The sequence below is a fragment of the Uranotaenia lowii genome, chromosome 1 (assembly GCF_029784155.1).
Source record: "Uranotaenia lowii strain MFRU-FL chromosome 1, ASM2978415v1, whole genome shotgun sequence".
NCBI lineage: Eukaryota > Metazoa > Arthropoda > Insecta > Diptera > Culicidae > Uranotaenia > Uranotaenia lowii.
Genome location: NC_073691.1, coordinates 63,152,621 through 63,167,787, shown reverse-complemented (window position 1 = coordinate 63,167,787; position 15,167 = coordinate 63,152,621). Strand labels below are relative to the sequence as shown.

Here is a 15,167-nt window from a genome sequence, read left to right as displayed (position 1 = left end):
GACCAAATATCGACCTTATCACCCCTTAGTACAACTAATGCATTTTGTTTTTGAATCCATATTCTGCTGCGCTGTACTGATTGCTTCTTCACTTATTAGCAGCAAGTAGAATCGAACCTCCCTAAATCTAACTGTTAGTTTCCGCTCTTGATAAGCTGGGGCCATAACCTATTGAGTTCAATGATTTAACATGCAGGTGATGGGGAAATTTTCGTTTATGTACTTTCTCTACCTGGCCCTTCCTTACAAAGCTACATGTTACTTCTCTAGCGATTGTTAGTGCCACCAGCGAAAGAGTAATCTTCTAAGAGCCCGTTCTACATATAAGAAACTCTTGGCTATAAAGGGACAACGTTTTGTAGACTCTTGCAGACATTATCTTACAGTCAAAGAATATTTTTTGTTGTTCCACAAATTCTGACGTTTCTCACTAGATATTTTGTACATTTTTGAAACTTTTTTCTCAACGAAAAGGGCTCTCGATGCACCATTCACTAACGTGACCCATCACGGACTAACTGTATTCGCGCCCACAGTTCCAAGAACATCTCCACTAAATGCACAATTCCTTTAAATGGCGTATATTGCATCATCTCTCCATCGGATGCATTCAAACCGCATTCGTTTTCGTTTCACCACATGAGCACCAGCCCATCATAAATGTCCCACACAGCTGGGTGACAAGCAACCACACACAACAACCGGACGAGGCGGGTATGAAAATGGAATGAAATTCATTCGACCGCTACCCATCTTACTACAATACCACACGGATGGCTGGCATCATTCGTGTGGTGAGTATATATCGGTTAGTAGTGTCGTTGTTACTACATGCAGTCGCCATTCAGGCGCCACCTCTTCGGTGGGGAAAACCGAATCGGTACAAATGTACCTGTACCTAGAATGGATTCTAACGAATGGCGCGAGTTTTTCAGTCGCTGCAACTGTTTAGCGTGATGTGGGGAAATAAAAATCCAAACTTTATCAACTGCATTATGCTGAGTAGTTAACTGAAGTTGCCTTTTTAAGCGTGGTTTGTGAAAATCCTGAAAAATGGTTATAGATTGTGTGGAAGATTAGTTGAAAAAATAAAGATTTTAACCTCTTTTTTTCTGGAATCTAGGTTATTTGAAGGTTAAAGCATTACCATTAACTTGCAGAAAATTGAATGATTAGCATTTTGTATCGCTTCGATTTCATTTCCTGATTGTAACTTCCTATCTCCCTTTCTACCCTCGTGCCATTAATGACCACGAAACTACTGACGTAATCATGCGACCTAATGTTACCATTTTACGCTAACCTCATTCTATTTTTCTCGCTTTTTTCCAGAGTGGAACGCTCCAAGGTGCGCGTTTCGTTTTTCCAGAGCAGTAAACCACAATCGATCAGCCCGCCGGAGTCGCTCCTGTTCGCCGGCGGCCAGCATAATCTGATACACTTTGGTCCCGGAAGTGGCGGCGGACCACCGGGATATGATAACAACAACACCCTGCTAGACGCGTCCTTCATCACCTCGGCAGCACTCAATCAGCAGTACGATTCGCTGCTGGCCGGGCACCCTCACCACCCTCAGTATCAGCACCTGGTCGGGTACGACCCAGACGATCCAGCCAGCATGGCCGTGGCGTACGACCGGCAAATGAGGTAGGTGTCTAGCGTTAAAAGTTACCTTTTTGTGGATAGACTGGACCTAAAAAAGCCTGCGTAAATACATTTTTGACCGAGTTTTTCTGGAAAATTTATGATGAACTGATGACATGACTGAGCATAATTCTAGACTGAAAACTTTTCCATAGGCCTAAACCAAAAAAGGATCAAAATAAACTATAATTGATGGTAGAAAAGGAGTTGCTACATTTGATATTACAGCTCAAGAAACTTTTGTAAACCCCAACTATGCATATTGGTATGAGAAAAACCACGATAATTCACAAGATATAAGGATGATTTTTATTGCCACGTTTCATCAATCTTCATGAAACCTTCAAATAAAGGGTGTCCACGATGAAATTGACACACAAAATTAATTCGCAAAATTCGATTTTCATCCGATTGCCATCAAATTTTCAGGGATTGAAAAATAAATATTAAACTTCACTTTACTATTTTACTTGTATTTTATTTACAGTCCATGCGCAAATGCCCGCACCTTGGCCTTAACCCCGGCCATCAGATTCTGCACAACCTGTGAATCAACCGTTTTTTTGCATGTAAACCCATACTTTCTTCAGTTCATCGACTGTCTTCACTACCTTAGGTCGTTTAAGAAGGTGCTGCTTCATAATCGCCCAGCACTTCTCGATGCGGCGGAGCTCCGAAGTGTTGGGAGACTTGAACATTTTCGGCACGAAATTGACCATATTGTCGGCATACCACTTCAGCACGTCTTTGAAACACGGGCATGAGACCAAATCCAGCCAGAAGATTGTTGGGACGTTGTGGGCCTTCAGGAGAGGGAGCAGCCGCTTCTGGAAGCACTCTTTCATGTACACCTGTCCGTTCATCGTGTCCTGGGTCACGGAAGGTGCACTCCGCTTCCCGCACGTGCAGATGGCTTGCCAAACCAGGAATTTATTCGCAAATTTGGACATCTCCGGATGGCTGAACTTATCCTTGGCCGTGAAAAACAGGTTGCCAGGGATATGTTTGAAGTCGGCCTTCACATATGTTTCGTCGTCCATGATGCAGCATTCAACTTTCGTCAGCAAGTTGGGATACAACTTCCTGGCACGGGTTTTGGCGGACTTGTTCTGCTTCTCGCCGCGATTAGGGGCCTTTTTACCTTGAACGTTTGAAGTCCAGCCTTCTGGGCAAAACTTCGGCTTAGGTGCAGTTTCTTAGCCACATCCCGAACGGAGGCGTTCGGGTTTCGGTTGAAGCCCCAACTGCGCGATTGTGATTTTTGGTGCTGTACGGAATACCTTTTCCTTCACTTCTGGGCTTCCGATCGGTGGTCAATCGTTCCTCGAACCGCTTAATCACTCGCGACAACGTGGAATTCGCGATTTCTAATATTTAAGCGATGGAACGATGCGAGAGATCCTTGTTCTCGTGATGAATGCGCAAGATTTTATAACTCACGAGCTGTTCTTTCGACTCAATTCCTGCGATCACAGAACTATAAAACTTGTTGGATGTAAACAATGCACTATGATCTAAATCCACCCAAATTTTCATTAAATTCTACCCAACGGTTAAAAAGTTACATCAATTTTACAATGTGGCAATTTCATCGTGAACATCCTTTAATATAATATTTTGTTCTGAAATCATATAGACACGGAAAATAATAAAAAGATAAAAATTTACCGAGTTAAAATGGTGAATGCTCCTGAAACCAAAAAAGGTAACTCTCACCTCTTTGAGGTGAAACTCACCTTACAGCGAGGTAAAATTTACCTGAATCGAACTAAAAAAAAAGGTACAATTCAACGAGAAAAACCTCGAAGCGCGGTGAATTCTACCTAAATTTATCTTGAACAAATAGAACAATTCACCTAGAAAAAAGATAAAAAAGAAGATCATTGAACCGGATTGCCACCAGCTTGAGTGAAGGAAGTTGGCTTTTTTCGAAATGGTCATAGATTCCAAAACAATAATAATAAGGTAAAAATAATGGTCCTATAATGGTCCAGTTGCAGGGACTATTTGACCAACGTTTCCGTTTATACTCCGTAGAGCTTACAATCTTTTATACTCCGTAGGGATATTTTGCAATCTTTTATACTCCGTAGAGTTTACAATTCAATTTTTTGTTCCTTCTCTGTTACTTTTTCGTTGTGTGTGTGTTTCGTTTTAATGTCCGTGGACTTCAAAAATTTTCTTCACCTAATTGGAGGCGGCGGGATTCGATCCCCGATCGTCTGATTATAAACTGGACATACAAAATCCCTGTCATCCTAAAAAAATATCAAATTATGAAAAAAATTGGTTATTGTTTTATTTTTAATTGATGAAACCAGTCAAAACGTAGCAGGCATTTACTTTTTTTTTGTTTAGATTATAGTCGCTTTAACATATTTCTGTCATTCGCGACTTATCCAGGATGCATATACCTTTTAAGTCAATGAATGGGAAAACGGTACAATCTACCTTTTTGTAAAACGTAAAGTTTTCTAGGTGAAACGAAAAAAGGTATAACTCACCTTGTTCGTAGGTGGATGAAAAAAAAGGCAAAATAAACCTTTTCCGTATATGTATGTACATTACGGTGTGTCAAATTTCATCTTTTCTCTATTTTCAAAAACCCTGTAGTGTAAAAGGTTTCCTATTTGACCGAAACGAACGACAGAATTTTTGCAGATTTTTCAAATGAGGTTTAGGTAACCGGGATTTGATTGGAAATTTCGTATGGAAAAAGGAAAAATTTGTAATTGTAAGTTCATATTTGTATTGAATAAAAATGTGAAAAAGACAGAACTGCTCGTTTAAAGTTTAATTTTTGCAAATCATAACAACTGGTAACTCTCAATTTCTCTGGTAATTTTTTTTTGCATATGATAGAAAATCTAATGAAGATCATTTCACCAGAATATTTGATGACTCCAAAATCAATAAATTTCTTATTAACATAATATTTCTGGAAATTGGACGAAAAGTTTGCCTGTATTGCTAGTTTCTTTTCATGAAGAAAAGAATGCTCTGATTGGATCTTTATAACTTTTTTCTCGCTACTCGTACCGCTTTGCCTTCTTCGACAAGGTTGTAGCCTGAAATTTTCAAGTATGCTTCATATATTAGATTTTAATTTTTATTCCATGAGAACAAAATATTCAATAAAAACAAGAAAGTGACATTCCCCGAAAAAAAATTTACGTTTATCCATAGAAAATTTCAAATCTAAACCCGAATAACTAATTCCCGCTTTAAACATCTGCAAAAATTCTTTGGTTCGTTTTGTCCAAAAAGGAAACTGTACCACGTATACCACGTATAAAAATTTTGGTGTACAGGGTGTGTGTGTGTGTGTGTGTGTGTGTGAGTGTGTGTGTGTGTGTGTGTGTGTGTGTGTGTGTGTGTGTGTGTGTGTGTGTGTGTGTGTGTGTGTGTGTGTGTGTGTGTGTGTGTGTGTGTGTGTGTGTGTGTGTGTGTGTGTGTGTGTGTGTGTGTGTGTCTGTAATGTTGCTCCTATTTTGATTTTGGAATTCACTCTTCAGTTGTCAAAATGCCGTCCAAGGAAAATAAGCAGCGTATCAAAATTTCGCTCGCGCATCGTGAAAATCCAAGCTACTCGCACGCAAAGCTGGCAAAACCGCTAAAAGTTGCCAAATCAACCGGTACAAATGTAATTAAATTGTTTGGTGAACGTTTGTCGACAGCCAGGAAATCTGGATGGGGGGGAAATCGAAATCCGGAACCCGCTGCGACGACAAAGAGAGTTGCCGGTAGTTTCAAGCGAAACCGTAACCTCTCTCTCTGAGATGCCGCAAATAAGCTGGGTGTATCGTCTACAACCGTGCATCGAGCCAAAAAACGAGCCGGACTATCGACTTACAAGAAGGTAGTGACTCCAAATCGCGATGATAAACAAAATACGACGGCCAAAGCGCGATCCCGGAGGCTGTACACGACGATGCTGACAAAGTTTGACTGCGTGGTAATGGACGACGAAACCTACGTCAAAACCGACTACAAGCAGCTTCCGGGACAGGAGTTTTATACGGCGAAAGGAAGGGGAAAGGTAGCAGATATTTTCAAGCACATGAAACTGTCAAAGTTCGCGAAGAATTATCTGGTTTGGCAAGCCATCTATACCTGTGGCTTGAAAAGCAGAATTTTCATAGATTCCGGAACTGTCAACCAAGAAATTTACGTGAAAGAGTGTTTGAATAAACGTCTGCTGCCTTTCCTGAAGAAACACGGTTGTTTCGTACTGTTTTGGCCGGATTTGGCATCTTGCGTTACGGTAAAAAGGCCATGGAGTGGTACGCCGCCAACAACGTGCAGGTGGTTCCCAAGGACAAGAAACCTCCCAACATGCCAGAGCTCCGCCCAATTGAGAAATACTGGGCTATTGTCAAGCGGAACCTAAAGAAGACCAAAAAAACTGCTAAGGCCGATCAGCAGTTCAAGGCAAACTGGCTTTCTGCGGCAAAGAAGGTGGACAAGGTGGCTGTACAAAATCTGATGGCAGGGGTTAAGCGTAAGGCCCAGCAATTCGGATTTGGAAAAGCGGAAGCCTAACTGAATAATTTTCCTAAATTTTATACTAATTAAACTTGAAAAAGAAATTCAATTTGAATTTTTAAATAAACGCGTTTTCCCTTGACCAAATTTTGACCTTATCACCCTTTAAGACCTGCTTAAATAATAATGTTTGAAATTTTCAGTTTCAAAATGCTTCGCAAATTTCTTTCAAACATTGTTCAATAAGTGCAGGAAGATATTTGCGAGACTTAAAGCTTTGTTTAAAATTTGAAATTTGTTAAATTTGTCTCTAGAATATTTTTGATCAATATATGAATTAAAAAAACAAATTTTAAATTTGAATTTTTAGTACCGATGCCAAATGTACATTAAAAATGAAAAAAATATCAATATCTGATTATTTAAAAAAAACATGGCTCGACTCTCTGGGACATGGTCCTTTTTCAAAACTCTGGAGGAATCATACGTAATTTTCGAGAATTGGCTAAGAAACGAAAACCCAACCCATTCCCAATCACAAATAATACATTTGTTAGGTTATGAAGCATTTAAAATTTATTTATGTTTCACTTGGACGTTTCACGAAATTCCACTAGGGTGGTCCTAAATATTATTGAAATGAAAAAAAAAACGGTAAAAACGCATTCAAACGTGATAAATATTTAATAATAACACAGAATTTACAATAGTATCACATGTCTACAATGTTTAAAACTCAAGATAGTGAAATTGTGAAAATGAAAAATATATGCTGAAAATAACAGAACACATTTCTACAAAAAAATATCATAAAACAAGTTACTGAAATGACTAAAATGGAAAAACTGAAAGATATTACAACATTACAGAAATAAAAAAAAATCAACTATGATGAAAATGACAAAAATTACAATAATAAAAAAAATGACAAAAATTCTTAAATCACAAGAGTCCAAAATTAGAATTATTTTTCCAAAATAACAAACATTACAAAACAACTGACAAATAAGCTTTAGTCATTTTGTAGTTTTTGTTTTTCTTGTACCTCGTTTTTGTAGCTTTTGTGTTTTTGTTATTTTTCTAATTTTTTTTTTATTTTCGTCACTATTTTATTTTTTGGCATATCAATTAGTTTTGAGTTTTTTGTCGTTTCTTTCATTTCTGTCATTTTTGTTTGCTATTTTTATCATACCAGCCTTTATTTTATTAAAAACCAGTGAGTTTTATCATTTATATTTAATTTTTCTATTTTTGAGTTATTGCACTTTTTTTTAGGACCTAGAGGAAAGTTTATGAACCACCCAAATGAAAAACTAAGAAGCGTAACGGAGCAAATTATGATTGATTTTGCGAGCCGATTCTTAAAGCTTCCGTAGAAAACCACTGGCAATCCAGAAAGTCGATTTTTTACCAAAAATTTGTTTCGATGTTTCATGCGTTTTTAAGTCATTTGTCATCCAAATTTTGAAAAAAAAAAACCAATTTTTCCTGATTTTTTTGGCTCCTACGAGGGTCAAAATCGAGATTTTGAGGAACCCTAAACCCCTAACTACCCCCCCCCCCCCCTAATCCCCCTAACCCCCAGGTCAGATTTTTGGTATAAGTAACAAAAATTATGTTGATTATTTTTTTCAATTCGACATGGCGAATTTCGCTGCCACCCTGATTTTGGTTTTAAATCAACACAGTGAATTATATTTACAAATCAAACTTCGGGCCTATAGAATTTCATCTGGAACGATTTTGTTTGACGATTTTGTTTGTTTATGAGGAAATAGTTTCCAGCGCCAGTTTTATAAACGAAAACGCTATGAGTTTAAAGTAGTTTCCGATTATGCCCAACAACAACTAAAATATATGGTAAACTTCAACTCATCCGAATGTCAATCGGATCGAATCATTTCCTACTGCGTAAAACTTCATTCACTGTTTCGAATATAGCACTAGTTCGCTAAGTGTCGACTCATTCCGACACATTTACGACTAATTTTGGTGCTGCTAGGGCGATTTTACTAGCCGAAAACAAACATGTTTCTGCATAATCGCGGCAATCAATCACCACTTAGCTTTACGATGTGTGAAAGTAGAAGTTTCGTCACCGTATGTATGTATGCTGAACATTTGTCGGACAGTGTGGAATAAATTAACACCTTCAAGCTTTTATTAATTTCATGAAACGAATGATTTTTTTATGATCACAACATTAATTTCGAATGAACCGTAAGTAAGGATTTTTTTTCCAATTTCATAAATAGAGGTAAGAAATATCGAGTTGCTACCTATTAGAATACTTCGATATGTTCTAATCAAATTATCAAATTATCATCTTCAAGCTTTAAAGCCAGCCGATCTGTGATCAAAAAGAATTTTTAATGATAAATTAAAAGTTCTTACACACTTCTCACATGGTATGTAAGTTTGTGAGTTTGATAACAGAAAAAAACTCCTCCCTAAAATCAAGGAATGTTCTTTTATAGAAGAGATAAATCGTCTCCACCCCGCTTTCTCGCTTTGATTCATCAACTTTTACATAACCCTTTCAATTGACGGAGCAGCACCGGTTGATGACCTTTCTAGGGTGAATGAAAAAAGGACATGTCAAACAAACAGAGGCATAATCGTTGGAAAGAAACCCCATCGTGTCCCCCCGCAAGCAGTGAACTAAGTATCTCTTTAGCGTTACAGTTCGTCAGTAGGGCGACAGAAATCTAGTCAGGATAGTTGAAAGAACTTTTACTGGGTTTGTGGGTTGCTTCCTGTAGTCCCTGTGATTCGGTCATGAAACTACACTATCGGTTTACATTTATCTAGCTGGTGGAGTCAGTAAATATTTGTTTTAAGCTTTTCGAGAGAAAATGGATGCTTTGAAAGGTTGTCATGTTCTATGAAAATAACAGTTTGTATTTATCATTCAATTTTTTTTTCTATTTAATGAATGAAGTTTTTCACTTCTGTTAAACCAACATAAAGGCATTGTGAAATCTGTTGGGATGGGTTCTTTAATGCCTCGTTAACGTTGCTAAGTTCGTTTAAATAAAGTTTTTATTTAATATAGAAATATTATACCGGATTCTTGTATCGCATCGTAAAAACTATTTCTATATAGTTTTATTCTATCTAAATTAAGAAGGTTTTGACACTACATCGTTTTACATCTTTACTCCTTGCGCGTAGCTATACATTAGGTCGAGGAAGAGAATATAAGATCTCAATCTCTAATTCTCTTCTCAAGTGATGTAAAATTTTGAGCGAAAATACGCACTGTGATGATGGATATTTTCAAAGTCATTAGAATTCCAAAATAGATAAGATTCGTTCAATCGAACTTAGAACTAAAATAAAATTAAGATAATCTTCATTTTATACTTGTGGTCTAACTGAATAAATAGAAGATATAAAGTTCTGTAGTTCAAATTCATATTTTCAAAATGCAATTAAATGACCATCAATTCATTATCCATAAACTTAAATTTTTACCCAGCATTTCAGGATTGAGAGCGAAGGTTCCTAAACTTAAAAATCGTACCTCAAAATAATGAAACTAAATAAGTTTATAGAAGAAATTTCCTGGTTCAAAATTACAACATTAAAATCAAAAGCCGAAAACAGTAGAAGAGTATTTTGAAAATATTTGCCCAATGATTATGACAGAGACTCCAAATTTAAGGTCCTTCACTCAAACAAAATTATGACAAAAACATAGCCTAATTCGATCTTATGACTGTTTATAAGGCGAAAAACTGTCTTTGTTTAACGGACCAATTTTTTGTCATTCCTAAATTTCTCCGGTCCTGAGATCCAAAAAGGTGTGAGATATTTTATTATTGGAACAATTTCAAACAAATTGATTTTTATTTTGTTCCTAAAAACTCAGTTGATTTTATAAGCTCTTAATCAAAGACAACCATCTCTATAATCTCTATTTTATGAATTTTTAATCTTACGAAATTTCCAACTAAACAAATTTGTTCAAAGGCAATATATATGTTATCTAATGCTAAATGTTGCAAGGTTTTTGGTATTTTGGTCCCTTGACAACTGATGTTTTTCTCAGATTGTTGCACAGAAGTTATTGTCGTGACTGATGCACATATTTGTTACTTCCTAGATTTCCAATACTGACTTTTCTTCCTTTTTCCATTCAATTCATTAATGACTGACAGGAAAAATGATGCGCGCTTCTCAACAATCCTTTACAAACTGATTTTTCTTTACTCGACCGATCCCGAAGCATCTCCTCTCCGGGAAACTCTCTATTCAGCCTTGCCAGATCTACGGATTTCTCCGTAGTTCTACGGATTTTGACGATTTCTACGGAGCTACGGATCGACGCTCCAAATCTACGGATTTTCAGCATTTCCTACGGATTTTCTACGGATTATCAATAAATTCAAGGGATTCTGCGGATAAATGAAAATTCTACCTGACGACCAAAAAAAAAAAAAAAGATCATCAAGTTTTATTTAGCCGAAAACAGTACATTTTTCGATTTTCGTGAAATCTACGGGCTTGAGCGGTTTTCAATCTGGCAACGCTGTCTCTATTATATTTAAAACCAAACACTCATCTTAACCGAAGCGTTCGTTTTACTCCGGTACTCACTCAACTCTTGACACTCAATCAACTCTCGCATTCTACGTCATAGATGCCAGTCAGATTTTGTATTTGTTCCGAATTCTAAGATAGCTTCATAAATCATATAACACAATGTTACGTTTTCCTATTGCGGTGCATTTCGATACGTTACTGATTATTAATAGTTTTATAATTCTCTAACTATCAATATTCTCTACATTCGCCTTCACCCCTATTCTAAGATTCAATAACGAAACGAATCCATTGAATATTTCAATAAACATTATCTTATAACAAATAGATAGCCATTCTCAATGTTTTGTTTTGTTTAACATCTACTATCCTTTAATGAATTTATTTAACTCTATCTGAACTTTCATTTCTTTTTTTTTTTTACTCAGAATAGATTTGTTCTAATAATTTACAAACAACCAAAACATCATTTTTAATATCCTAAACGAAAAGCATTTAAATCATCAGTGCACTTTTCTATTTTATTTTCAAACAATCAACGTTCTGTGGAATTTCATTCAATTTAACCCAACTTTATTGTTTAATGTTTTTGGCATTAGTTTTTAATCAGTTTTGCTCATTAAAGACATCTATTTCACCTGATTGGCAGTTTTAATTATTTCCTTTTAACATTTTTAGACTTTCCAATTCGTAACTCGTCCAATCATTCGTCAACTACATTATATCAATTAGAAACTTAAATTTAATATAAAAGGTTTTAAGTCAAAACTTTCAACATTTCAGAGACTTAACTCAACTTCTATTGTTCTATTTTGTACCTCTTGAGGCTTTTTTGTAACATATTTACGAATAGGGACTTATATTACTTTAGAGGACTTTAGTCCAATTTTCAATCAATTTTACTCATTATTTGATTAAAAACTGTATATTCCTTTTGGACTTTACTTACATCAACGGGACTAATGCTTCTCAATATCATACTTAGTTTTCCATCTAACCCTAATTAACCTATATTGGCTTTTCCAGACATGACGACTAACGACAGCTGACAACCCTTTGAGGAAACTTCTTACCTCTACTTCTTCTTAAACGGAATTCCTCAGACTTTCTTTTTAATCAATTTTATAAAATAAATAACATTTTTTATCCAATTATTTTCTTTTTTTTTATTTGTACGCTTTACTTTTATCTCTTTTGTTTACTACTATGTTAGCCATGCTTTTTACCTTTTCTTCATACTCTTCTCATTACACTTATTTACTATTTTCTGTAAGCTTTTAATTCTTTGAAATTTTTTTTTTACTCTTTAATCTCTCTTTAAGTGTTTTTTTCTTATCTCTTTCATTATAACTTCGTCTTCTTGCTCCATTATTAACTCAAGTAGCTGCTCATAACTCTTCATCATGCAATATTTATGGTATTTTACCTTTCATTCATTCTTCTTTCCATTTGCGCTCTAGGATTGACCGCTACTCTCCACACATTACTCTGTTCTGTTTACAGCCTTTGCTTTACTCTTATTCTTCGCTCCTTGCTGTCTTCTTATCACTCTCAACTCTTCACTCTTTACTGCTTCCCTTTCATTTTTTCTTCTTTCATCTTCAATTCTACTCTTAACTTCCCTCTGCCCTTTTATCATCACTTCTAATCATTGATCTTTATTCTTTTCTCTTAAATTTTCATCTAAATTTTTTCTCTTCACTTTATACTCTATTGGATATGTTTATTTTACTATTTACACTATTCTCTTTATTTTTGGCTTTCTTATATTTACTTTTAACTCTTCAGTTTTTTTTTTTTTCACTTTTAAGAAGTTTTTTTTTGCCTCATTGTTCCTTCCTCTTTCCTCACTAACTGATCTTAACTCCTTACTCCATACTCTTAACTTTTCCATTTAATTCTTGCTTTTCACTTCATGCTCTCTGCTTTATACTTATTAAAATTGTTTTTTTTTGTCTTATTTTTCATTGTATTTCATAGTTTTTTTTTATTCTTTTAATTTTCTTCCATGTCTTAATTCTCAACCCATTTTTTTTTTTTTAATCTCCTCATATCAATTTTTTCTCACTTCAATTTTCACTATTTTTAATAATCTTCACTCTTATCATTTTACTGATTTTTAATTTTTTTTTTATTCTTTACCCTTTTCATTTCTATTCCTCTTCAATACTTCCACCTTTTTTTTAATACATTTCTTCTCACTGTATGCTCTTTGCTCCACTATTCACTTTTAATTTCTTGTGCATTACTCTTAGCGCTAGGCCCTTTACTCTTACATTTTACTCTTTTATCTTTACTTTTCCGCTATTCTCTTTGCTTTTAACCGTTTTTTTACATTCAGATCTTTCTTGTGTTTTCTCTTTTTTTTTCACTCTTTCTGTGTGCTTTTTATTTATTTTATTTTTTTTTACGCCTTTCTCTCTTTTTTCTATACTCCTAATTTTCTATTTCACTTTTAACCAATATTTTTATTATTTATTCAATACTCTATTATTTTCACTAACATAAATTTTTAACATGTTTCTTTTTTTTTAAATCTTGACTTTTTTCTCGCGACACTATGACTCTTGAAGCATGCATTCTTCTTTATTTTCTTTCTTTCTCCACGCTTTTAGTTTTCAAACTCTTTACTTTAACGCTTCCATTCATTGTCTTGCGCTTTCTTCTCTCTCAACATCCTTATTTTTCTTCTTAACTAATTCTAAACCTTTTTTTCATTTTAACATTTTTAGGACTTTTTCATTGCTTTACTTGAAAAACATTAACCCTTGGGGACTTTATCCATCCCAACGGGACTATAATTTTATTTTCTTTACTTTTTCAGACGTATTTTTGAATCAATTCTACCCATTAGGGACTTTCATTGACTTTTCCTTCTCTGCCCTTTTATCATCACTTCTAATCATTGATCTTCATTCTTTTCTCTTAAATTTTCATTAACCCTTGGGGACTTTATCAACCTCAACGGGACTATGATTTTATTTTCTTTACTTTTTCAGACTTACTTTGGAATCAATTCTACCCATTAGGGACTTTCATTAACCCTAATAGGACTTTTTTTTATTAATTTACTTGAAAAACATTAACCCTTCGGGGACTTCATCCACCCCAACGGGACTTTTATTTGATTATTCTTGCTTATTCAGACTTACTTTTGAATCAATTCTACCCATTAGGGACTTTCATTAACCCTAATAGGACTTTTTTTATTAATTTACTTGAAAAACATTAACCCTTTGGGGACTTTATCCACCCCAACGAGACTTTTACTTGATTATTTTTGCTTATTCAAACTTACTTTTGAATCAATTCTACCCATTAGGGACTTTCATTAACCCTAATAGGACTTTTTCATAACTTTACTTGAAAACATAAACCCTTGGAGACTTTATCAACCCCAGCGGGACTATAATTGTAATTGTAATTGTGCTTTATTGATTTAACGTCAGCCCATCGATATAAAATCATAGTTAGGGTCAAGGAAGTATTTATAGTAATAGTAATTCTAATTTCTTTACTTTTTCAGACTTTTTTTTGAATCAATTCTATCCATTAGGGACTCTTGTTAACCCTAATTGGACATTTTCTTACTTAACTTGAAAAATATTAAACCTTTGTGGACCTTATCCACCCCAACGGGACTTTTATTTTATTTTTCTTGATTATTCAGACTTATTTTTGAATCAGTTTTCCTCATTAGAAACTTTTATTGATCTTAAAAATGACTTACAATATTTAAAATTGTAAACCCTTGAATTAATAAACTCTCTAAGGGTTTTTTCAAAAATTAATTACGCCCTCTAGGGACTGTAATTCTCCCCAGTGATGAACCATATTAAGGATTTTCATTGCCTATTTTCAATTTTTTTTTTTTCACTTTTTTGATTTTTTTTAAAAAATTGATCCCACCCGCTAGGGATTGTGATTCTCCCTAGTGGGACAATTGGAACTCTTATCACCCCAACGGAATTGTTTTAATTCACTTTAAAATTCACTCCATAATATTAATCAACATATTCTTGGGTGTCACTTACTTTCAAGCAGTCAAACAGAGAATATCTATTTTTCAAATTCAAATCCAGACTATAAAATTTTACATAAAATAACTCACCATCATTTTCTACTCGCTCTTTGGAACAGCAAAATTATTTGGTCGCCATCTTGAAGCTTTCAAAATACCAAGAAACAAACTTATCGCACTCCACTTTGCCATTCTATCAGCTCCTTTTAAATAAACTTTTCCGATATATATCTACAAGCCTACCTACTACGCCATTGTCGTGACTGATGCACATATTTGTTACTTCCTAGATTTCCAATACTGACTTTTCTTCCTTTTTCCATTCAATTCATTAATGACTGACAGGAAAAATGATGCGCGCTTCTCAACAATCCTTTACAAACTGATTTTTCTTTACTCGACCGATCCCGAAGCATCTCCTCTCCGGGAAACTCTCTATTATATTTAAAACCAAACACTCATCTTAACC

At 34.9% G+C, this 15,167-nt stretch overlaps 1 protein-coding gene across 1 annotated transcript in view; it reads left to right on the top strand.

The window, feature by feature from the left end:
• Positions 1-1,267: 1,267 nt before the first annotated feature.
• LOC129738569 (uncharacterized) overlaps positions 1,268-15,167 on the top strand; it is a 64,715-nt gene continuing 50,815 nt past the window's right edge. The window contains exon 1 of the mRNA XM_055729800.1: positions 1,268-1,647. Coding sequence (XP_055585775.1) covers positions 1,283-1,647 — 365 coding nt within the window. The 5' untranslated portion in view covers positions 1,268-1,282. The remainder of the gene's footprint in view (positions 1,648-15,167) is intronic.